The 23,066-nt window shown below is 49.1% G+C and overlaps 1 protein-coding gene across 1 annotated transcript in view; it reads left to right on the forward strand.

The window, feature by feature from the left end:
- The window catches only part of POU2F3 (POU class 2 homeobox 3), a 39,791-nt gene extending 17,864 nt beyond the window's left edge, over window positions 1-21,927 (forward strand). The window contains exons 5-13 of the mRNA XM_039388326.1: window positions 12,354-12,458; window positions 13,481-13,583; window positions 16,585-16,667; window positions 16,768-16,950; window positions 17,283-17,424; window positions 17,989-18,125; window positions 19,289-19,450; window positions 20,895-20,961; window positions 21,791-21,927. Coding sequence (XP_039244260.1) covers window positions 12,354-12,458; window positions 13,481-13,583; window positions 16,585-16,667; window positions 16,768-16,950; window positions 17,283-17,424; window positions 17,989-18,125; window positions 19,289-19,450; window positions 20,895-20,961; window positions 21,791-21,927 — 1,119 coding nt within the window. The remainder of the gene's footprint in view (window positions 1-12,353; window positions 12,459-13,480; window positions 13,584-16,584; window positions 16,668-16,767; window positions 16,951-17,282; window positions 17,425-17,988; window positions 18,126-19,288; window positions 19,451-20,894; window positions 20,962-21,790) is intronic.
- Window positions 21,928-23,066: the final 1,139 nt, after the last annotated feature.

Raw genomic sequence — 23,066 nt, forward strand, 5'->3', positions numbered from 1 at the left:
CAACAGGGGCTGTAACTCCACGGCCAGCCACGAGCACTCGCAGCAGATATTGGCAGCACAGCAACCTCCCCGCTCCCTGCTCTGCACTCCCTGAGCTCAAGGCTTACATCCCTTTCCAAAGGCTCCCTGCTTGCAGCAGGAGGACAGCTGGGCCTTCTCAGTGTGGCTTTTTTTTTGCCCTGCAAGCTTTGCCCCGGTGGCTCTTGCCTGACACATGTCAGCGAGCTGCTGTTTGTTTGTTTGGCTTGGCTGCTCCGGCTTTGGGTGGGTCGTAACTTCCCATCAAAGGTGTCTTAACACGCTCAGCCATCTTCCAGGTTTTTGGAATACCCAGCTGAAAACAAAAAAAGCCTTGTGTCTCCAGCTCTGAGGATTGCAGAGCCCAGAGCACAGGCTTTCCACGCGCCAGGAGAGGAATCCAATCTGCTCGGAAGCAGCGATAAAAGAAAATTCCCTCCAGATAGAAAGAGGCACGAGATCCTTCCACGGTGCAAACTTTTCCTATGGCAACAACACCACAAAGATGTTGGAGCTGGAAGCTGGGGTTAATCAAGGAGACTTATTGACTGTGGTGGAGCATCAGAAGTGATCTGACCCACTGTTTTTAGGGTCCTGCTCCTCTGCATGTCACTGAACGATGCTGGTGAAGTTGGGCGGGGGGGGAGAGGAAGCCAGGCTTGCTGTCAGTAGAGTTGGCTTGGTAGAAACATCTTCCTCCTAGAAACAAATTGTGGTTCTGTTTGCCAACATTTGTTTTGTCACATTTCTCAAAAGAAATCTGAGGGTTTTTTGTAGCATTCGCTTCCCGCTGGTGTTTTATTTTTTTTTTTTTCCTTAAAAACAAAAGGGGCGACACAAAACCTCGTTCGTTTGTGCCAGCACCTCCCTGTAAGTGAGTAGCAAACCTGACTGGGGATTTCACAGGGTTTAAAGAGCAAAAGGCTGTGAACAAGCTCATTTTATTGTTTCATTTTGGTTTTAATCTGGTCCAACGCCCCAGAACAGTGCCTGCCCACGGGGTTTTGCAGTGATGTCAGGGATGGGGATGTAACAGTCCATGAGTGGACACAGGGCTGTGCAAGTGGCTCTTTGTCTCCCTCTCTTGGCTCTCTCAAGGCCACGTGTAGACTTATTTAAAATTATTATTATTATTATTATTTAAAATAATAATAATTATTTTGAATTATTGTTATTTAAAATAATAATAGTAATTATTATTATTTTAAATTATTATCTTAAATGAGCATGAGCCCGAATGCACACGGGTTCCACACTCACATTTTGGGTTGACCTCAGCTGTTGGTGAATTCACCCTCAATTCAGCAAATAGATTTCAAATGAGGAGAAAAAAGGAAGAGAGGAGAGATGGAAATATCAAAGTGTTTTCATGTGAAATCAGGTGCTGAGCTCTTTCATTAGGGGTGGAGGTTGGTGGGTTTTTTAATTTGGTTTGGGGTTTGAGGTTGGCTTTGGGTGGCTTTTTTTTTTTCGTTAGCTTGCAATTCAAGTTTTCAACCCGAAGCCAGAGAAGGATGGTTTGAAACCCAACTCCAACCTGACTGCAGGAGCTGCTGAGCTGCCTTTGACTTTATTTGGAGTGCTGGGCGCTAATCACTTTGAAGATCATAAATCTCACATCGTTTAAGCCTCTCCCCCAGTCTTTGTAGATGGCCTACATTTCAGGTCTGCTTCCCTCCCATGTTGTGCTCCAGGCGGGAAGAGAAGGGTGGAGTGACCTGGTTAGACCCCTTCCTTGCCTACCAATTCCCTGCCGTGGCTGCTCTCACCCTGCAAACGGGGAGGAGGGAAACTCTCTGCGGAGTTTGAGGTTTTCTTGCAGTTTGTGGGTCAGCCCTGTGCTTTATGAGAAAGCTCCTTCTGATCCCTCAACCTATTTGGCAAACGCTTCTTTCCCCCCCCCCTCCCCTCTTCAAACTCTCCTCCCACCTGGATGCAGCAGTAATTTGTATGTGAATGAGAGGGGAAAGGGTGTGTATGGAAAAAAAGAGCATCTTCTGCCTTGCCTATCTGGTTTGGCTTTTCAGCCAGGGAGTCTAATGCTGGTTGTTTCCTGTTTATATCAAGGGAAATGCAAAGAGACAGGAATAAACTTTCACCTTGGCTGCTGGCAGCGTGGAGAGGGACATCTGCCTCCTGATGGTTTGGGAGCATGGCCAGAGCTGGGCAGGGACTAAACTGGGTAACTCTGCGAGCAGGGCTTGAGTTTTGCCAGGGAAAGGCATGGAGTGGGACCAGGAGAAGGGCTGGAAGTGTTGGAAAGGGAGCTTTCCCTGGCTGGAATGTGGTGATCCTCCCCAGGTGCTGCTGTGGTCTCACCAGGCTTGGTTGGGTTTAATTCCTGGTCTCCTCAGCGTTCAGCCTTTAGGAAATACTGGATGGTTTGTTTTTGTAGCTGGCTCTGAAGAGAGCTGTTCTGGAGAGCCAGGTGTCTGGAGCTAATCCCTGGGATAATACTGCCTTCTGGAATACACACATGGAGCTGGGGCTGATGGTTTTGGGAGATGCCAGGGCTTGTGTGCCTGGTGGGAGTGTTGTAGCCCAGCACACAGGACTGAGCATTGATCTGCAGCTGGAGGAGGAAAAGGCACAGCTGCTGAATCCCCGATGGCTTTTCCATCAGGGAAGTGATGTGCAGGACCACGTTGGTCCTGGCAGTGACACAGTCTGGGTGCCAGGGAGGGAATGCAGGCTCAGATCTCTCCAAGCCCTTCCTGCTCTCAAGCACTGAGCTGTTTTCAGTGCTGGGAGAGGGAACGTGTCCCTCTGGAAATAAAGCTGAAAGGTTTTGTGTGAGCTGTGCTGGCAGGGCTGAGCAGGATCTGCATGTGCTCCATATCCAAATATGCCATGCACTTTCATTCCAGCAAAAGGCTGACCCTTGCAAGACAGGCTGTCATTTGTTTATCAGACCTGTCATTACCATTAATCAGATCGATGTGAAGGTGCTCCTGCTGTGAGACCTGACAATATTTAAGACAGACAAGCAGGCACTGATGTCCTTGAGCAGGGCTCAGCACAGCTTCAATTTTGCTGTTGGTTCTTTACTCCTATTCTTTGTTTTCTTTGGTTTACACCAATCAGGGAATGTAATAAGGATAAATATCTCTTTCTAACAGGCTTCCTAGAAAGCCTTTTCAGCTGGGTCCGTTGAAGAATTCCCCCCTTCTAAAACCAGTGTGTTACTGCCCTACTCTCTGCAAGAGGGTTCCCTTCCCTCAGGACCTCCTTGTCTAACTCATCTCCCTGCTCTGACAGTCACTGTCCAAGGAAACTTCAACTTATTAATTTATGTGGGACTTTCAACAGTTGCTTTGAGGTAACAGGGTGGGTTATCTCAGGTCTTCACAGCCGATGTCCTGTAGACAAATGATGTGAGAAATTAAAGTGGGCCAACTGCATCTGAGATCTGGAATCACTGGTGGCTCGTTTTTCAGTGCCATTAATAACGCTCTGACCTTGTTTGGTGCTTTCCACCCACACGTCTGAAGGCACTTTGCTAATGGATTTTAGCATCCCAGTGCCTCTGGAAGGTGGGGAGGTGTTTAACCCTGTCCTACAGACACAGACTGGCTTTTCCCAAAGATGCTGAGCACTGTGATTGCAGTTGAAATCAGGGGATGCTTTATGGGGCAGTTGCCTGTGGACATCGGGGTGTATTGAAATCCAGGGACCTGCTCCGTGGCAGAGCTGGGATATGGACTCTGATTCTCTGATTCATAGTCTTGTGCTCAACCACAGACAAGTTCTTCCTCCCCTCCATCCTTTTGAAGGTGGAAAGAAGGGCCTACCTTGCTGGGTAGTTTGTTATTAATATCTGGGATGCAAAACTCCCTGCAGATTTAATTTCGCTCCACCAGGGCTTCCCTCCCCCCGGGGATCTCTCTCACAGCTCTTCATTCCCACCTCCCCCTAATCTCATGTGCTCCCTGGATGTCATTTCTGTTCCTGCTTGGCTCTTCCCCGTGGGGAGTTCAGGTTTCAGTCTGCCCTCCAGATTTCCATCCCAGTCCTGCTTTGCCCTCCTCTCAAGGGGAGGTTCACATCCTGCTTCCTTCTCCCCTCTGGGGCTCAATTCAGATTTCACTCTCTCTTCTCTGCATTGCCCCGGGGGATCAGCCTAAGTCTTGCATCTGCTTTTCATCTCTTGAGCCTCCACTGGCTGGAAATCAGCCTGGCTGTCCCATCTGCCTTGACTGACACTGGATCTGAGCTGAGCACTGCCTTGACCTTTCCCTTTTGAAGTTTCCCTGCTCTGTCCTAGGAACAGACTGATTGCATAAATTTGTTTGTGTGCTGGTTCCTCATTGAAATGCAGCCCTTTGGGAAAGCATCAGAGAAAGCCCTGGCTGGAGGGAAAGTCCTCTGTGTCTATATATGGCCCTGCTTTGCTTAGGACAGATATGCAGAGGAACCCCTTCTTCAAGCTGGTTTTGTTCTGGCACTTTGCAGAGGCCCTCAGATGAGATTGCTGGGAATGAACTCCCAAAACAGGCCAGCGAGTCCCTGGGGAAGCTTATGGGGGAAAGGGGGGGTGGGATTAAGAGCAAGGATTTGGTTCTTTCATTTTTTTTTTTCTCAAGAGGTGGATTGAAACCACTGGAGTAATTTTAGGCCAGCCAATAAGAGCTGACAAGAACCCAGAGTTGGCTGGATTGCATCTGCTCCTTAGGATCCAGCTGCAGTCCGTTCCCAAACTCCTCCTTTCCTGCTTCTAAAGAGCAACCTGCATTTGTAAGGTAATTTCTACACCTGTTGCCTTGGTCCACTGGCAAAATATCCTGTACAGCTCTTTCAGATCTGTCTTGGAGATGAGGGAGAGGCAGATCTTCTCTTTGTGCTCATTCCCTGCTCCAGCTGGGCTCCAGCCCTCCTTTGGGAAGTGTTTTCTAGGCTCACAGGGGACAAGCCCTAGTTTCATGGACCTGTCTAAAGGGTCATAACACTTGTTTCCACAATAGAAACTCAGCCCAGGGCATGTGGTTGTCACTGCCCAGCCAGTGCTGAGGTTGCCCAGCACCTTTTTGGGTGGTGAGTCGCACGAGCTGCTGTGCAGGGCTCTGGCTCTGCTGCAGTCCTGGGCAATGAGGAGAGGACTCCGAGTTCTTGAAGGCCTTTCATCTGGTGAGCTCCAAGAACTCAATCACAGCCCTGCACCACCCAGCCAGGGTGGGGCCCTGCACCCGTTCTGCAGAAGGGCAAGTCATAGCACACGGAGGTGAAGGCGATGGCTTCCAAGCAAGGCCTCTAATTTTGGAAGCCTGACACCAGAGTGCACCTCTCTCCCTTCCCAGGGGTGCTGATCTGCTCCCTGTGAAATCAGGGGGCTGAACCGAGGGGTTCAGAGTCAGATGGTGGGTTTATCCAGCAAGGAACCCTCCTGCCCTGCTTCCCCAACACGTGGAGGTTGCCCAGAAGCTCCAAGTTGGAGCAGAGAGCTGGCTCTGAGCTTCTTCTTCCCCTGGGTCGCCAGACTTCATCCCCTCCACCCAAAGCTGATCTTTCTCACTCTCCCTTTCTTGTTTAATTATATTACTTAGTGTATTTAATGCAATCCCTCTAGCTGCTCTTCTCGTGTCCCAGTTCCCTGGGGCACAGCAGCTGGTGCCAAAACTACCATGAACCAATGAGAGGGACCTGTGGGGCTGGGCTGGGGCCAGCCCCAGTCACGGGAGCCGTCTGATTCCAAGTTAATTCCTTACAAACGTGGGATGGGGTGGGAAGTGCCTTACTGCCAGGGGCTGCCTGGCTGGACACCGCTCTGCTCTTCTCCTGCGTGACTAATCCAGGGAAATCTGTACTGCACAGCAGTGCCAGGTATTTGGATTTGTCACTGGTTGGTAGCACAGAGAGTCCACAACAAACACAGTTCCCTCCCCGTAGACAAGAGATCCGTGGAAGGAGGGAATTTTTCAGGCAGGGAATCTGGAGGACTCTGAAGGGTCAGATTCTGGCCATAGGAAAACCAGAATAAGGCAACTTCGCTGCTGGCTTCAACAGGGACGTGATGAGGCTCCAGGGAACCTGTGTGAGCATGCAGGAGGGCATGGGAGAATCCATGGAGCCTGGTGAAATCACATTGATAAGGAAAGGGGCAGGGATGCAGCCCAGGGTGGGAGCAGAGCAGATAAGCACAAAGGTGTAGGCAGAGGTGGAGTTCTGGAGAGCTTTGGGAGTTGGGCAAGTGGAAGTGGGAGAGATGCAGGGAGCAGTGCTGCAACTGCATGGGAAGGTTGGGGCAGGAGGGCAGGGATGAGGGTGGCTGGGCAGGTGAGTCCTGGAATGGAGACAGGAGAGGAATGACAACCTTAATGGTGGTAAAATTGTTTTCCCTGCTTTGACTGGAGGTTCTCACCGCTCTGACCAAAAAAATGGCACCTTCCCCTCCTTGTTTTTAAAATACTTCCAATTTGGCAGGTCCACAGGCCTTGGCAGGGAAGGTGCCACATGCCTGGGTACCAACAGCAAGAGTGGAGATGCTCTAAGTGGTTGCTTTTCAGTACTTTTTTACCAGTTCTGTGCTCCCTGAGCACAGGTCACCTTGTGAAATCACTCCCCAGCCTCTTGCAGGGGCTGTGGGGAGCAGCCCTTGGTCAGGATTCTCCCACCTGAACAACTGTTGATGGGAGTTTGGCTGTTCCAGGGCAGGTGTTCTTCCCACCTCCGGTTTTGGTTCTCCTCTCCCTCACCCAGCACCTGCTTTTGAAGCCACATGTGATCGTTTGAGGTTTATCCTTCAGCACAGAGGGGTGACTTCTCTCTCTCTTCCCTGTTTGTTTAAAAGCAAAAATCCCAGGGAAATGCTGCATCAGCCCGTCCATGCAAAGCTGCGTGTGCTTCTGTTTATTTTCCTTTGTGAACCATGTAAACTCTGAAAGTTTTGATTTCCCACCCCCACTTTTACACCAGCACAACTATTAACAGCCGGAGCTGAAGCTCAGAGGACAAACCATATCAAATCAGGCCTCAGTTAATAAACTCCAAGGCCTGGTGTAGCTGTGCTGCAGGTGTGTTGAGGTTAGGGATTACATATTAGTTTTTCAGTGTGCTGTCATGGCTGAGTTTTAGGACACAGCCTGTTAGAAATTCAGCATGGGATTAACTCCCTTCCTGTCATGCTGACAGCTTCCAAAAATCCCCAGCCTTCAGTGTGACATAAATGTTAAAGGTGAATACCGTGGCATGGCCATAAAGATTCTCTGCCTCCTCCCTTCCCGGGTGTCTGTTAAGCCCTATGTGCAGGATAGTACATGTGGAAATAGTAATTGCGAGCCCATTATTATTATTATTGCCATAATTTATTATTAGTGTGTTTTTTTATTTTATGGTGCCCACGTGTGCAGGTTAATTCGCTGCAGCGCGCTTACGCCATCGGAAGGTGGGAAGGCTCAGCGAGCTGCAGCAGCCTCACAGCCAGCTCTGAGACCTGTTTCCAGGGTAAAACTTCCTCCCTTGGCTTCAGGCGAATGGTTTTGGGGCAGCTCCAGGCGGTGCTGATGTGTTGAAGGGCGTTTTTGGGGTGACTCAGCCCCGGAAGAGCCGCGCTGTTGCTTTTCAGCAAGGGGCAGGTGGTTCAGACCCTCTGTGTGCACCTGATCCTCTTCCCTCCGCACCATCCCTTCCCTCTGGAGGGAGGGATGTGAGTAACTCAAGCTCTTAAACAGCTGTGAGTTGCTGACTGTGAGATAAGCCAGATACAGAGGCAGATAAATGTGTTTCAAAGAGGTTACTGCCTAAACAGAAACAGCACAACAAATAGGGTTGTCTCCAATCTCGCACTCACGGCCGCAGTTCCTGGCTAATAACTGCTGCTGGAGGAGCTCAGCTGGCATGGCTGTAAGGGCCTCACTCTGCCAGGGCATGGACACCCCTGAGCTGGATTTTGGGAGAGCACTGGAGGCTCTGGGGGCTGGGTCAGTGGCTCCCACCGTGGCGAGGAGGGCGATGGAGCCGTGCCTGCGTTACAGCAAAGCTCATCCTCACGAGGAGGTGCTGCATTTTGGGGCTGCACTCAGCTTCTTAGGGAGAAGTTCTTTACAGAAGTGGTCAGAAATGGGAGTTTAAGTGATCAGACATTGGAATTTAAGTGATCAGACATTGGAATGGGCTGCCTGGGGAGGTGGTGGAGTCGCTGTCCCTGGAGGTGTTGAAGAAGACACTAGATGTGGCCTCAGTGCCATGGTCTGGGTGACAAGGTGGTGCTGGGTCCAAGGTTGGACTGGATGATCTCAGAGGTCTTTTCCAACTTGGTTGATTCCGTGATTCTGTGCTTTTGGTGCCTGATAGAGGAGGAAACCCAGCTGAGATTACCAGTGAACCTAAACTGGGTTTATACAGAGAGTTCTGCCCACCCAGTGGGATCTGACCATCAGTCCACCAACTGAAACATCTTTGTGAAGGTTATCACCTTCCCGTGGTGCCATCAGACCTTCTGAGGTGAATCTTTCCAACTTCCTGCCTTTTTTCTGCTCTGCAATATGTCTGCAGGATGTTTTCATGAGCCGAACGTTTGCCAGAAGTTCACAGATCAGTTACAAAACAGATGTACTTTTCTTTCTTTCTTTTTTTTTTTTTCCTCTCCCCTTCTTCCTACTGGTAAGGAAGAGTTTGTGCAGTAATTGCAGGCAGGTTGGGAGATGTTTTCTTCATAATTCTCCTTCTTATGAAATGTTTATGAAACACCTTCCACAAATCAGTTACGCAAGAAAGCTCAGGAGCTTTGATCATTTTCCATCACCCTCAATATGTTTCTTAGTTTGTTTTGCTTTTTGGTTTTGTGTTTAGGCCAGAGATAGGTAAGAAACCATCCATCCTTGCCCAGGCCCAGCAGATGTTCAAGCCAACTATGGAAGGGACCCTCTCTACCCTGTCACCCTTCCCGTGTTTTTCTCTGGGATCGCTCGGGGGCAGCTGACCCTGTTTTAGGGCTGTGAAAACATCCACTTGAGATTTGCAAGTGTGATTCCTTTTCCTATCCCTGTGCTCCCGTGCCACCACCTGCCGTTACCTGCTCCAGAGGAGCTGGAAGCTGCTCCCAGCCCTGCCTGGGGGCTCCCCTCCAGCCCCAAAGGGAGGATGGAGGTGGCTGTAAATTCACAGCCAAGAGCCCAGGCCCCTTTCCTCGCCTCCTGGCAGGGTGTGTTTGCAGGGCATTGCTTGGTCCTGTTCATTTGTCATGGAATCATGGAATGGTTTGCGTTGGAAGGGGCCTTAAAGGTCATCTCACTCCAATCTCCCATCCACAGGCAGGGAACCTTCCTCTAAAGCAGCTTGCTTTCCTTACATGCTGTTATTTCCCCAAGTAAAGTTCAATGGGAACGAACTCAGACTTGCTCTCAATGACCTCTTGTTCCCCATTTCCCATCTGTCATGATGGTCATGGAAAACCAAAGTCCTGAGCAATCCCAGTGGGATTTAGTCCCAGTTTTAACCAAACCAATGTTGCTCACTTGCAATGTTTCACAGTTCTCATCAAATGAGGTGTTTCTGTGATAATTTCAACCTTTTTATTTATTTTTTTTTTCCCAGTTCCTTAATGAAAACTCTTCCCATATTTGCAGGCGTTTTCTCCAAATACGAGGCTCACGCACTGGGAAAGGAGGAGGCGACTCCTCCCCTCGTTTTATTAATTTGAAATTCACATTATTTTATACGGGAGTCTCATGATATCGAGCGGCCTCGCCCACAATGTGTGTGGTTTTTTGGGGTTTTTGGGGTTGGGTGTTTTTTTTTTTTTTGGTGATATTGCCGGTTTAACCAGGGAAAAAAAAAAAAACCAAAAGGTGCTGGATTTGCATAAAACCATCCCAAAAGTTTTGGATATGCCCCCAACTCCTGCTAGCGAACAATTAGCCAGCTGCAGGCCTGGTGGGGAGAGGAAGAGGAGGGAGAGGTAAATTTGAGCCTAAACCCAATGGAAATAGGTGCAAGGGGGGGGGAGAAGGATTTGTCAAGAACCCGCAGGTTCCCGCCCACTGCGCAGGAGGGAGCCAGAGAATTCCAGGGACGGGGGAAGGAGCAGTGGGAGATGTTGTTGTTTTTAAATCGGGAACCGGTCGTTTGCCAAACCCACCTCCCGTTCCCATCTTGTGCGATGCCGGGGTGCAGCTACACACCCCTTTCTCCCTGGAACGAGTCCAGATCGTCCCGCTTGGCAGCTGGAAAAATTGATTTCAGTTTGGAAATGGCTCGTGCTCCTTCAACACTCCGCTCCCATCGGAATCGGAACTCAGGCGGGACCCGGCGCCTCCTTCTCTAAGACCTGGAAGACTTTATTTTTTGGCAGGACTGGTTGTTTTTTTTGGGGGACTGGTTGTTTGTTTTTTTTTGGGGGGGACTGGTTGGTTTTTTTTGGAGGACTGCGTGGCGTGAGACGCAACACACATGAATATCAAGCGAAATTATTGATTTTTTATTATTATTATTATTATTTATATTTTTTCCTTTTTTTTTTTAATTTTTTTTTTTTTGGCTTCTTTTTAATGCGCCCTCAGAAAGGAAAAACATCCGTAAATCCGCTTTGCCTGCAATGACCGGATGGCTCAGGGTGTGTTCTCCTGAACCTTTTGTGTATCCTTCACTGATTTAGACAACACTATCACTTGATAGTGATCAAGAAGATCTTTCCATCCTTTTTTTTTTTCCCCACCAGGCTAAGAGGGATGATCATGCCAACCTGAAAGGTAGGAAAGAGCTGGAATTCGCAGCGTGTCTGCCCCTTGTTGCAAGGAGCTGGGCTTATTGCAAAACTAGTTTCGGCAGTGGCCAGAGCTGCAGCTGTAATGAAAGGGGGGTGTTGTAATCACCTTCCCTTCCAAAATGCAGAGGTGAACGTTGCAGCTCCCTGCTCTGGAGCTCTGAAGCCCTCTTGTGATCCCATTTTCCTCTCCTGTGGAGCTTAGTCAGAGGTTGGACTTGATGATCTTGGAGGTCTTTTCCAGCCTAAGCGAGTCTGTGTCTTTGTTTGCTGCAGTCAAATGGGGAGAAGAACGTCCCCTGAGCCAAAACATCTTGGGATGTTGTTTTTAAGGCTGAAATTCTTGTCCCCCTCTGCTGGTGGGAGGTTGTACGGCCTGAAGGCCCCATCAGTTGGAGAAAGCCCCCTGCGAGGTGACCCTCCCCATCTCTGGGGGGGTGAGAGGCTTGGGAGTAATTTGGTGGGAGATGGAGAGGGTTAATCCCACCAGTCAGGGAGAGTCTGCAGTGCTGAGCCCACAAACAGGGGTTTCAAAACCTGTCCTCTCTGGTGTCCTCCTGGTTTTCCCAGTTTGTGGCAACTTGAATGGGACTCACGGTCTGAGCCTTGTTCCTGGAGTCCTAATGCTTGGGAGAAACTTCAGCTGAAGTTTCCTTGACTCTTTTCTTAGATAAAGAGTGTTGTAAGAGTTCTATAGGACTTCTCTGCCTCCTGTGCATAGACACTCCTCACACAGCTTTCAGGAATGAACCTAAAAGCCTCTAAAATCTGCCCTCCCTCCTGTCCCAGTCAGCATTACCAGAGGATTTCAGCAAGTACAAAGTGATGTAACAGGTTATTATTATTATTTTTTAACAAATTTGTATTTTTAAATGGAGTAGCGATGCTGGAAATTAACATGGAGACTGAGGAATAAGCCAGAAACAAGGATTTGCTGCTGGTCCTTGGGCAAATTCATCTCTTAAGAATGTCGACACAGAAATTGAGATTTTTTTTTTTTTTCCTTGTAGACAAGAACCTTTCCTGAACATTCAGGCAGCTCAAAATGACCACTGGACAAAGGGCTGACTCCTGTGCAGTTTTCCATTTCTTTTTCCACAGATTGTTGTAACTAAGGAAGCAGATTTTTATTTTTTTTTCCCCTTAAAACTTCTTGGTTGTTTTTTTTTTTTGGTAGAAGCAAAGCAAATGCATTTGGTGCCTGGAGTGCTGCATTTTCAAGACTGAAAGATTACTGTGCTTTTTTTGAGGTCTTTCACTTTGTGACCTTTCCTTTCCCATCCCCTTGTGCTGTTCTCTGCAGAACAGAATGAGAGGTTCTCCAAGGCCAGCCCTGCCAGGGGGGGTGTGAGTCGTGGTCTGTGAAGGGGAATTGCTTCTTGTCTTCCTTAGAACTCCACAAAATGCCTTAAACCTTGCACTTGGCTGCTTCCTAAAGTGTTTCAGTGGATGTGTTTTAATTGAGCAAACTGCCCTTGGCTGGGCAGAGCAGGAGGACTCTGCCCATGGGATGAAGTGGGGAATGACCCTGCCTGTCAGCCATGGAAGCAGCCGGGCCTGGCCCTTAAATTTCCCCCAAAGGAGCCTCTTTTAGACCCCTTCCAGCCTAATTCTGCAGTGGCTTTGCTCTTTTTTTCAGATTAAAACCGAAGACCTCAGCGACTCCCTTCAATCTGCCATCCCCCCTAGGTCAGGGCACCTCGTGCAGGGCTCCTCAATGATGCCTGGAAGCCAAATTGCAGGGGTGAGTGACTGGGCTGCTCCAGGGATCCCCCACGAGACCTTTGCCAGACCCCCTTGGACACTGGCACCTCCCCTTTGGATCTGTGTCGCTAAAATTCAGCCTCCTCCTCAGCCTTCCTTCTCTGCAGGTGGATTCTAAAGCAGGCTGGACACATCCTTGGATGGGATTCCCTCTGAGGGTTTACTAAGCAGGCAAACCACACCATGGTCAGGAAATCCCTTGAATTGGAAATAACTGGAGGCTGAGACAACACCGAGGGGAAGTGTCAGATATGTTTGCTCTGCTCTTCCTCATTCATGAGTGTCTGGTTAATGCCATTGTTGCAGATAACATTCTAGGAGAGATTAACTCTTAATCTCAACCAGTAGCCTTGAATGTGTTGCCTCAAATTGATTTACACCACAGAAGAAATTAATTCCTTGAGAGGAATTTTTTTTTTTCCTAGGGTAAAAAATTGGAGTTTAGCACTTAACCCTTGTTAAATTCTAGGAGGAGCTGGATGCCAGAAGGCCACACAGGTGCTCAGTAATCTCTTCCCTCATTTTTTCATGGGCTATTCAGATCCATTATACAATTTAGGGACTCTTCATTCCCCCTCAAAATTCAAAACAGTGCTGTGGAAAGCAAGCTCTGGGTGTCGGTGAGATGGGACAGTCTGCTGCAATTTGCTGTGTAATTTTTAGGGAGCTCGCTCCCTGAAAATGCATTATCTGGAAGAAGATGAAATCCAGGAGGTTTCACTGCTCCTTCTAACAACCAGGGCTTGATTGCCTCAAAAATGTCATTTCCAAGAGCGAATTTTTTTCATGTAAAAGCAGAGAGTTCTCCGTGGGGGTGTCTGTGTGTGTGCACAGAATTCCTCTCATGCAGCTGGAACCTTCAGATCCTGCAGCACCTCTGGATCTGTGCCTCTCAAATTACCCAAATCCAGTGGGTTGGCAGTTCAAAGAAAAGTGTGAAGGGGGTCAGGGAGAGGAGATGTTTCCCCAGTTTTACTGTTCCTTTTGCTTTTTTTCCCATAGGATATGAGCTCCCTCCACACCCTGCAGCAGCTGGTGTTGCTTCCTGGGCACATGCAGTCAGTTCCCCAATTCCTTCTGTCCCAGTCTCAGGCAGGACAACAAGGTAAGAGCCATAAAAGCCCAAATGGGTATCGTTATAAGCAGATAAATATCTAGGAAAAACCTCTCTTCCCAAGGGGTGTTGCTTTTAACCAGCCCGCTGGGTTTTCCCAGCCTGTTCCCCCGTGGTACCCGATGCTTCCCACCCATCCCGGGCTGTTCCCACGCCGGGGATGATCCCAGATCCACGTGGAAGGGTCCAGGCCTGGAGATGCTCCTGGCACCCGCGCCTTGTGCGCTCCAAGAGTGCCACCTTGGGGCCAGGCTGAATTCCCACCGGGAATTCGGGACAGCGGCCGGGTTCCAGCAACGCAGCAAGGAGCTGCTCCCTGGGGAGCAATCCCAGCCTGCCTGGGCTCCCTCCCGCTCTTGGGTTCTCCCAGAAAACCGAGCAGAGGTTGAGCTGATCTCGGGAAGGACCTTGGAGGGAGGTAAATCCCGGGAAGGAGCTGCAGGGCAGCGCTGGCAGGAGAACGAGCAGGTCTGACCCCGCCACGAGCAACCTGGGGAGGAGAGAGGGAGCTCTGGAGCTGCCGTGGGGCAGGAGAGATCCAACTGCTGCTGGAACACGGCTCCGGGAAAGGACTGAGGGCTGGACCCAGCACTGGAGAAAGTCCCTGTGGTCCTGGTTTTACCCCTGATATTTTTTATGGCGTTTCTCCAGGGATGCAGACGTGCCAGGGAGGATCTTTGCTGCTGCTTGTGGGCTTTGATCCATCACCCCGCAGACACAAAGTGATTTAGGTCCTTGGCTTGTATTTTTGATTTAGTCCAGCGCAGAGCTCGCTCTGTCTGAACCAAAATTCAGAATGAAACCCTTAAATCTCTGCAGCTCAAATCCACTGGTACATACCCTGGGTGTAGGCAAATGGGAATTTTATTTCTTATTGGCAGCACATAAACTCTTCTCTCTGCCAAGTGATGCTGAGTGATGTATAAAGGAACTATTTGATGTGTATTTACTAATAATCTTGAATATAGTTTGTTTGAAATAGGGTCAGGACAATCTGTTGCTTGTTGCCTGCTTTTATTTGGGTATAATAAATATATTATACTTCAAAGCAGAACTTGCTGCCTTTTATAGGTTAGAATTTCTTCTGTTGAGTGACTTTTTTGGCAGCTTTAACCCCCCACAGACGACCACTTGTTTGGCTGTGACTCCTTCCAGTTCCAGACTTGCTCAAGACTGGATTTTTTTGGCCAGGAGCTGGATTTTTGTGCAGGAGCACTTGCATTTGCATAAGTGATTGCCAGGTTTTAATGATCCTTTGCTGTGTCCATGCACAGCCACTGGGGAGTGAAAGGGAAGGCACAGCTTGGTTTTGTGGAATTAGTTCTTTGGTACAGACACAGGAGGAGTTTTCTTCCTGCTGAAGAGATGCACAAAATATTCCTGAAGTTGTCCCTGGAGCCATCAGGGGAACACCCTCAGTGTTTCCTGAGTTCTGACTGATGGACACCTCAATCCATGGATTTTATGGCCAAAGGGGCTCAGCCTTTCCAAGGATTTCAGTGCAGGTTTTCTGTTTCAAAGCCGGTTTTAAGCCAGAGAAATTCCCAGCTGTGGTTCCTCGTGCCCTGACGTGATTCCCTGTGCAGCCCTGTGAGCTCTGTGCTCTGAAGGTGGGAATGAGCAGCCAGGGAGATGCTGGGAATGCTGTCAGTCAAAATATTGCTGCTGAAGTCTTCATCTTGTGCAAAGAGCCTCAATCTCCTCAGCTGTCAGACCGGTGATTCCTGAATCCAGCCCATAATTTTCATTTGAGCTCCAGCTCAGCTTTCACCGAGGTGTTCAATCATGATTTTAAAGACTCCAAATGACAGAGCATCTGCCATGTCCCTAGGCAAGCCATTCCTGTGATTAATTACCTGCTCTGTTAAAAATGTGCACCTCATTACCAGCCTGCATTTGAAATTCAAAGTTGTTCCAGCAGTTAGGGAAGGCTCATTGAAACCCCAACCTAAATAAATAAAGGGGACAGTGCACATCAGAGCTAAATTAAACAAGAAAAGGCAGAAAAAGAGAAAGGGGGAGAGATTGATTCTGGAGATTATCTGTTTTCCTATTTATTAACAGAAGTCCATAAATTTCTCTGGATTTCCCTGTAATTGTCAGTTAAAATCAATTAAATATATTGAGTCTTTCAAGAGAGGTGATAAATCCTCACTACATTCCATAGGTTTCACTCACAATGGACTTGATCCAAACTAAATTTCTAGGGAACTACACAACTTAGTCCTGTAGGACATTCCCTGTAAGAGATATGGGCTTGTACTTGGCAGTTTGTCAGCTAAACAATTACACAGGCTCCATAAATACTAGTTTTTGTTGGGTTTATAGATTTCCCTTCCTTTTTCCCTTTCATCATTTTTGTGCCAGTTCATATATTCTGAAAGAAATTCAATTTATATGAAATACAGTAGGGTAGAAAAGAAAGGGTCAGAGGGCTTCAAAATGACACTTGAAAATGAAATGTGTAATAGAAAGCAGAGTGGGAGGGCTCATGAGATTAACTGTAGGATCAGGGGTTTTTTTTTAGCAAGATCAAGTGGCTGAAAGTTGGGAGTCAGAAGAGCTTATGTTGGAAATAAGATGTACATTTTTCTAACAGTTGCAATGATTAAGCACTGGGAGAGATCCCCATGAAGGATGGAGTGACTTCTCTGCTGCTTGGCACCTAAAATCAAAGTCAGAGTTCTATAAAAAGCTCTGGTTCAGCCTTAGGGTAATGAGCTCCACACAGGGATCAGTAGATGAGATATTTTACTTATATAATTATTGTAATAATCCCTTTCAGGCTGAAGAGCCACGAGAAGAACCTTTTCTTTCTCCTAATCCAGCTCAGAGTCAGAACACTTTGGTAATGGCTGAAATTCCTGTATTTTGAGCAAGAACTAATTAATGGAGCTGAACACCCAGAGCTCCACGAGCCTTTCCTGGGCAGGGATGTTGAGCTGATGAAGGAGCTGCTCTGACCAGACGTGTCTCCTTTTTCTCTCCTCAGCTTTGCAGCCAAACCTCCTCTCCTTCCCTCAGCAGCAGGGCAGCCTCCTCCTCTCCCAGCCAGGGCCCAGCCTGGCATCACAGGTAACCCCCACCCACAGGGTGCTGCTTCGTGGAGAGAAAATTGGGGGTTTTCCTGTCGTTGTGCCTCTGAACATCCCTTTTTTGGGGGTTGTTTTTGCAGGCTGTGGGTCGTTCTGGGCTCCCTGGCTCGTCGGTTGAACCCCACCTGGATGTCCCCCAGCATTTGCAAGTGGCAAAGCACCTGACCCCCTCGGGGGCATCAGAGGAGCCAAGTGACCTGGAGGAGCTGGAAAAGTTTGCCAAGACCTTCAAACAAAGGCGGATCAAGCTGGGGTTCACACAGGTGAACCCTCCCGGGTGGGGTGGCTGCTGGTGGGGCCAGGTTGGGCTGGGGGGGTGCTGGTGGAAGGGCTGGGTTAGACACAGTTTGGCTCATTTTGCAGCGTCCCCTTCCAAACACACCAAGAGACAAACCCTTCCTAAAACTTTGATTACCTCCTGATCTGCACCTCCTCCAATAAGTGGGGCGTGGGGCAGATCCCTGTGGGGAAAGGAAGCTGTTTTCTCAGGAAAGGTGGGTCATGGAAACAAGGCTGAGCCCGGAGGGGGTGTGACAGCAGGGACCTGCCAGGGGCTTTCCCGAGCTCATGGTGTGCTTTGGGTCTTCCCTGGCAGGGGGATGTTGGACTGGCCATGGGGAAGCTCTACGGCAACGACTTCAGCCAGACCACCATCTCCCGCTTCGAGGCCCTCAACCTCAGCTTCAAGAACATGTGCAAGCTCAAACCCTTGCTGGAGAAGTGGCTGAGTGATGCAGGTGGGTGACATGAGGGGCAGAAACGCCACCAGGGTGAGAGAATTCATCCAGGGATCTCCGGGAAAAGGTTAATCGGTTCAACCCTGTGTAAACTGGAAAGAATGGGAAGGAAATCAAGGTACTCAGAGATCAGCCCATGAGCTGGGATTAGAAAAGGGAGATATCACTGACAGGGGAATCCCCAGTGGCAACAGAACTGGGCTGGTGTCCTCTGCAGACTGATCTTGACTGGTTTATGCCAGTGGTTTAGCCAACATCTTTAACTGTGTGAAATTAAACCACTGGAAAATCCCCCATCAGGGCAGGCTGGAAATCAGGCTGCACAAAGGAAAAGCAGTGTGTGGATTAAAATATTAGCACTCCTCTTTCTTCCCTGATTTGGACAAGCTCGTTGATGGATTTGGGGCCCTTGGAGCAATTTTGATCCTCATCAGAGGAAGGATCTACACTGCAGGAAAACTTTATGTGCTTTAGGAGGTGCCTCAGTGCACAGAAAGGATCTAGGGAGGAAAATAACTCATCATCTCCTTGAATATCTCTTTTTTTCTCTCCCTCTTTCCTCAGAATCTGCTCCTTTGGATTCTTCCATGAGCACCCCCAATTCCTACCCCTCAGTGAACGAGATGTTTGGACGGAAAAGGAAGAAGAGAACCAGCATCGAGACCAACATTCGCTCCACGCTGGAGAAGAGATTCCAAGATGTGAGGGTGAAATCTTCCCGTGTGTTGTGAACTCTCTCTGAGTTCAGTGTTTTCTAGGTCGTGGTAGCACCAAATCCTCTTAAAAAAAAAAAAAAAAAAGGCATCTCTTTTGGTTTGTTGTGAAAGCAGGTTAGAAAATGCCCGAAGGGGTTAAAACAGGGAAAGTGTTAAAACCAAAGAAATTCCCCGTTATCTCCTTGGGAAATGTTGTTTTAAGGGAATTACAATTTTGTCACCACGTTTTCCCCACTATCACCCACTGAGCCAAAGCTGATCTCCTGCACCCACCTCTTCTCTTTTTGAGCTGCAGGTTTGTGTCACAGGAGCTCGGGGGCCACGATGCCCCATTAGGCAGCTGTTGTAAGACCACGGTTGCTCCAAATATTGCTGCTGAAACCATCCAGAAGGGGAGCCTTCTGCTTTTTCAGCATCAAGAATTCCAAGGAAAAATCACTACAGAAAGCAAACAGAGCTTTAATCAGCAGGACTAAATTGTGCATTGAAAATTTCTCATCAAAACTGTTTCTGATCAGCCCTTGTGGTTTTGGTGGTTTTTTTTTTTTTGGCTTCTCCCTCATATCAAAATTTGCTCAGCCACCCTCAGATCATTTTGGCACCTCATTTTCAGCTGGTAGAAGGCGTCCTTTGAAATGGGAACTTGGCACCTCTGAGCCGGGGGTTTTTTGACCCTCAAGTCTCCAACTCGGATCAAACCCCCGCAGAGCTAAAACTGCTGTCAAAACGCACCAGGAAACAAACGAGCTGCTGTTATTTCCCTTTGTAAAGGAGGGCTGGAGGAGGGAAGGGAGGCAGTGGCTTTTCTGAGGTGGTGCAGGCGGGTGCACAACCTGAGAGGTGGCTGACAAGACCACCAGGCTCCAGGTGCCCCCCAGCAGTGGTTTAGGGGCTGTTTGAAGAGTGTGGGGCTTGGTGCAGTAGCAGGGACAGGTGACTCATCCCACACTGATTCCTTGAGACTTGCTGTGGAATCTGGTTCACAGAACATGATCTCTCACTCAAATATTTACCCTTTGTCTTAGGAGCAGGTTTTCTCCCCTCCCCAGTTCGCAGCCAGCCCCACCCTTGCCCTGCCAGCACCAGACACTGATGCTTTAGGGTGCAGCTCTCTGGGGCTTGCTTTGACCTCCTGCCTCTCTCAGCAGAACCCCAAGCCCAGTTCAGAGGAGATATCCTTGATAGCAGAGCAGCTCTCCATGGAAAAGGAGGTGGTTCGGGTCTGGTTCTGCAACCGGCGCCAGAAGGAGAAGCGGATCAGCTGCCCGATGCCATCCCCCATCAAATCACCCATCTACAACTCCAGACTGGTGAGACACTGGGGATTCAGGACTTCTGTGGGGTGTGGGGAGGCAGAAGGGTCTGCAGGAAAAGGACATTTCCTTGTATTCCCTGATCCCACAGTCCAGTGGGAAGCTGCACCTGCAGCAGTGTCCTGGGATAGCCATGGACCGGGCGTGTAATCAACATCCCAACTCAAGTGGAATCTCAGTCAGAACATTTATTTTTTTTATTCTATTATTGAAAACAGTAGAAAGAAAATGCAAGTTTCCCAGAAGGAACAGTTTAGTCTAATTGTAGGATCATTTATTTAAATAGGAATGCTATCCCAAAGCCTTCCCCCACGAGACCGGTAAGGAAAACCTTTCCAAAGTTAATGGAGGAGATATCAGCATTCCAGAGTTTGGGAATTACATCCACTCCTATCAATTTAGTTGTTAACTCTGAAGCACAGTGGTAACTGTTTATACATCAGTCTGTTGTTTTACATCTGTGCAGGAACACGGAATACACTTAATTAGTGCTGATTGTCCTTCTCTCGTGTGGTACAGTCACATTCTGGCAAGTGTATTTCCACTGCCAGGGAGGATGGGGAAAAGACGAGGAAAATGTTGTGAGAGCTGTTGAAAGCTGTGTCCTTGTAATCCACTGTCAGTGGATAACGAGCTACTGTTGCATTTCTGCTGGTTAATTCAGTGGTTGCTTGGTTGCTTTGACATTTAAAGGTGGCAGGAACCTCCCTACAGCGCTGCGAGTGCTGTGAGTGGGAGGGAGAGTCTGTGTTCACCGGCGACACTTTTTATCTTGAAATCTTCTGGGCTTTGGAATTATCCCTCGGAAGGCAGGAAAACATCCCAAGGAGTTTGGCCACTTGTTGCACAACACGTTGGGGCCGAGCTCACACGCACAAAGCGCTGCTTGCAAGCCGTGGATTCTCAAAGCTGCAGCTCGGGTGAATAATCTCCCTGTTTCCCTGGGATGAGCCCCTTGCTCATCAGCCACCCTGAGCTGCCTCCAGTATCCAACTGAACAACAAATGCCCCAGGCCGGCTGGGATTGCAGCTCCCAAATTCCTGAGAATTCCCACCCATCCACAGCTCCCTCAAGGACACGGGATTATTTGTGCCCAGGACCAGAGGGAGTTGGGAAGTGTCAGACAGAACATCCAGAGGGCAGTGGCTCCTGCAACGGGATCTTGGCTTGCTTTGGATCATTTCAGGCTTTTCCAATGCTGGTTCATGAGTTCAGATGGATGTAGAAGGTGCCAGCGATGTGTAAAGCTAATTCTGGTTTCTTTTTGTGGCCCTGGGTATGGGAATGGTGCTTCTGCACCAGAGTGGGAATAGAAATATCCGTGATGTCAGTGATAAGTGTGCCTGGGAGCCAGCACACTCCAAAGGGAATGTGAAAGGAGTGGCATTATGGGATTTATACACTCAGTGCCAAACACTGTTTGCTTCTGTCTCTCCCCAGGTCTCTACCTCAGGGTCCTTGGGGCCCCTCTCTGTCAATCCAGTGCACAGCACCATGCCTGGGACTGGTAAGCCTTGGGAATCCTGTCCCACTCCGCCTTCCTGCCCTCCTCCCTCTGCCCTTGCTCCCTGACTGCTTGATTTCGGGGTCACATTTGCAGGACACTCTTCATAAGACCCTTGGGTTTGGCCAGGGAAAGTGTCCCCATATAACTGGTGTGCCCGGGACAAGAACAGCTGAGGCTTTCTCCTGGCTGGGATAAAGACATTCCCAGGATAAGCCTGGGCAAATTTTAGTGGGGTGCTTAGGTTTGGGAGTCAGACACACATAGGAGCCAAGCAAAGGGGAGTGCCTGGGGGTGGGTCAGAGTGTCAGATCTCCTTTGAGAAGTGAGAAATAGGAATAGGAGGAAAAATAGGAGTAGGAATAGGAATAGGAGTAGAAATAGGAATAGGAGTAGAAATAGGAATAGGAGTAGAAATAGGAATAGGAGTAGAAATAGGAATAGGAGTAGAAATAGGAATAGGAGTAGGAATAGGAATAGGAGTAGGAATAGGAATAGGAGTAGAAATAGGAATAGGAGTAGGAATAGGAATAGGAGTAGAAATAGGAATAGGAGTAGGAATAGGAGTAGGAATAGGAGTAGGAATAGGAATAGGAGTAGGAATAGGAATAGGAGTAGGAATAGAAACAGGAATAGGAGTAGAAACCAAGGGCCCCAGGGAGCAGTCCTGGGGTCCCCCACTTTCCCCATGGCTGGGGCACAGCCCCTGCAGGGCAGGCAGAGAATCAGAGGGACAACAGGATGGGGACAGGATATGGTGGGAATGTCTGGGCTTGGGCTGTCCTGGGCAGGAGGAGGAGAGCCCAGTCTTATTGTGCTTTCTCACACACAGTAACATCATCGTGTTCCCCAGGGAACTCCAGCAGGCCCTCGTCCCCTGGCAGTGCCCTCCATGCCAGCAGCCCCGGCACAGCCCAGAGCAACTCCAAAGCTGCCATGAACTCTTCTGGTTTCAACTCTTCAGGGTAAGGCAGAGGGGGCCTCACAGCTCACCAGGGCACTGGGAGGCTGGGGAGGGAAGCAGTGGGATCTCAGGGAGGAACATGCAAGCCCTTGGAGGCTCCAGCAGCTGGAGCTACGTGGTGGCACGTCCTGATGTGAAGCTTCACCTCTAACCTGGAGCGTCTTGGCAGCCACAAAATAAGAAAGATATAAAGCTGTTAGGGAGTGTCCAAAGGAGGCTGTGAAGATGGTGAAGGGTCTGGAGGGGTCATATGAGGAGTGGCTGAGGGCACTTGGCTTGTTCAGCCTGGAAAAGAGGAGACTGAGGGCAGAGCTCAGGGGGCTGCAGCTCCTGCCAAGGGGCAGCTCTGATCTCTGCTCTGGATGAGCAGGGACAGGACCCCAGGGAACAGCTGGAGCTGTGTCAGGGGAGGTTTAAGTTGGATCTCAGGAAAAGGTTCTTCCCCCAGAGGATGGTTGGGCCCTGACCAGGCTCCCCAGGGCAGTGGGCACATCACCAAGGCTGCCAGAGCTCCAGGAGGGTTTGGACAACGCTCTCAGGCACAGGGTGGGATTGTTGGGGTGTCCTGTGCAGGGCCAGGAGTTGGACTGGATGATCCTTGAGGGTCCCTGCCCACAGGCTATTCCATGATTGTTGGGGTATGGCTCTTTTTCTGCTTGAAAACAAATAACAAATCAAGTTCTGCCTGAAAAGCTGTGCTGGATTAAAAAAAGGGAAAAAATAAATCAAACTGAATAGATAAACCGGCCAGGAGGACTGTCCTAACCTAACCCTTTGCATGGAGGAAGCAGAGAAAGGCTTATTTTGCTGTTTCTGCTTGGACAACCCCCTCCACAGCCAATTTTCTCTCCTGCAGTGCCACCCAGAGAGCTGTGCTGTGAGTGACTCTTTCACAGTGGCAGAACAGAGATTTTTTTTTTTTATTTTTCCCTCTGTCCTGCCTTTTGATGCTGCAAAAGCATCGAGCCAGACAAGGGCTCAGAGCCCTCCTGGTTAATTCACTGAGGATGCCTGGGCTGCTCAGGGCTCTCTGCACTTGTAGCTTCTGCCCCATCACATCAGGGACGGTGTGTGAGGAAGGAAAGGGAGCAGGGGGTGGGATTTGAGCCATGGATCAGCCTGTGCCATGGATCAGACCTCCTTT

The sequence above is a fragment of the Pipra filicauda genome, unplaced genomic scaffold (assembly GCF_003945595.2).
Source record: "Pipra filicauda isolate LSUMZ 115617 unplaced genomic scaffold, ASM394559v2 scaffold630_size309391_pilon, whole genome shotgun sequence".
Classification (NCBI taxonomy): Eukaryota; Metazoa; Chordata; class Aves; order Passeriformes; family Pipridae; genus Pipra; species Pipra filicauda.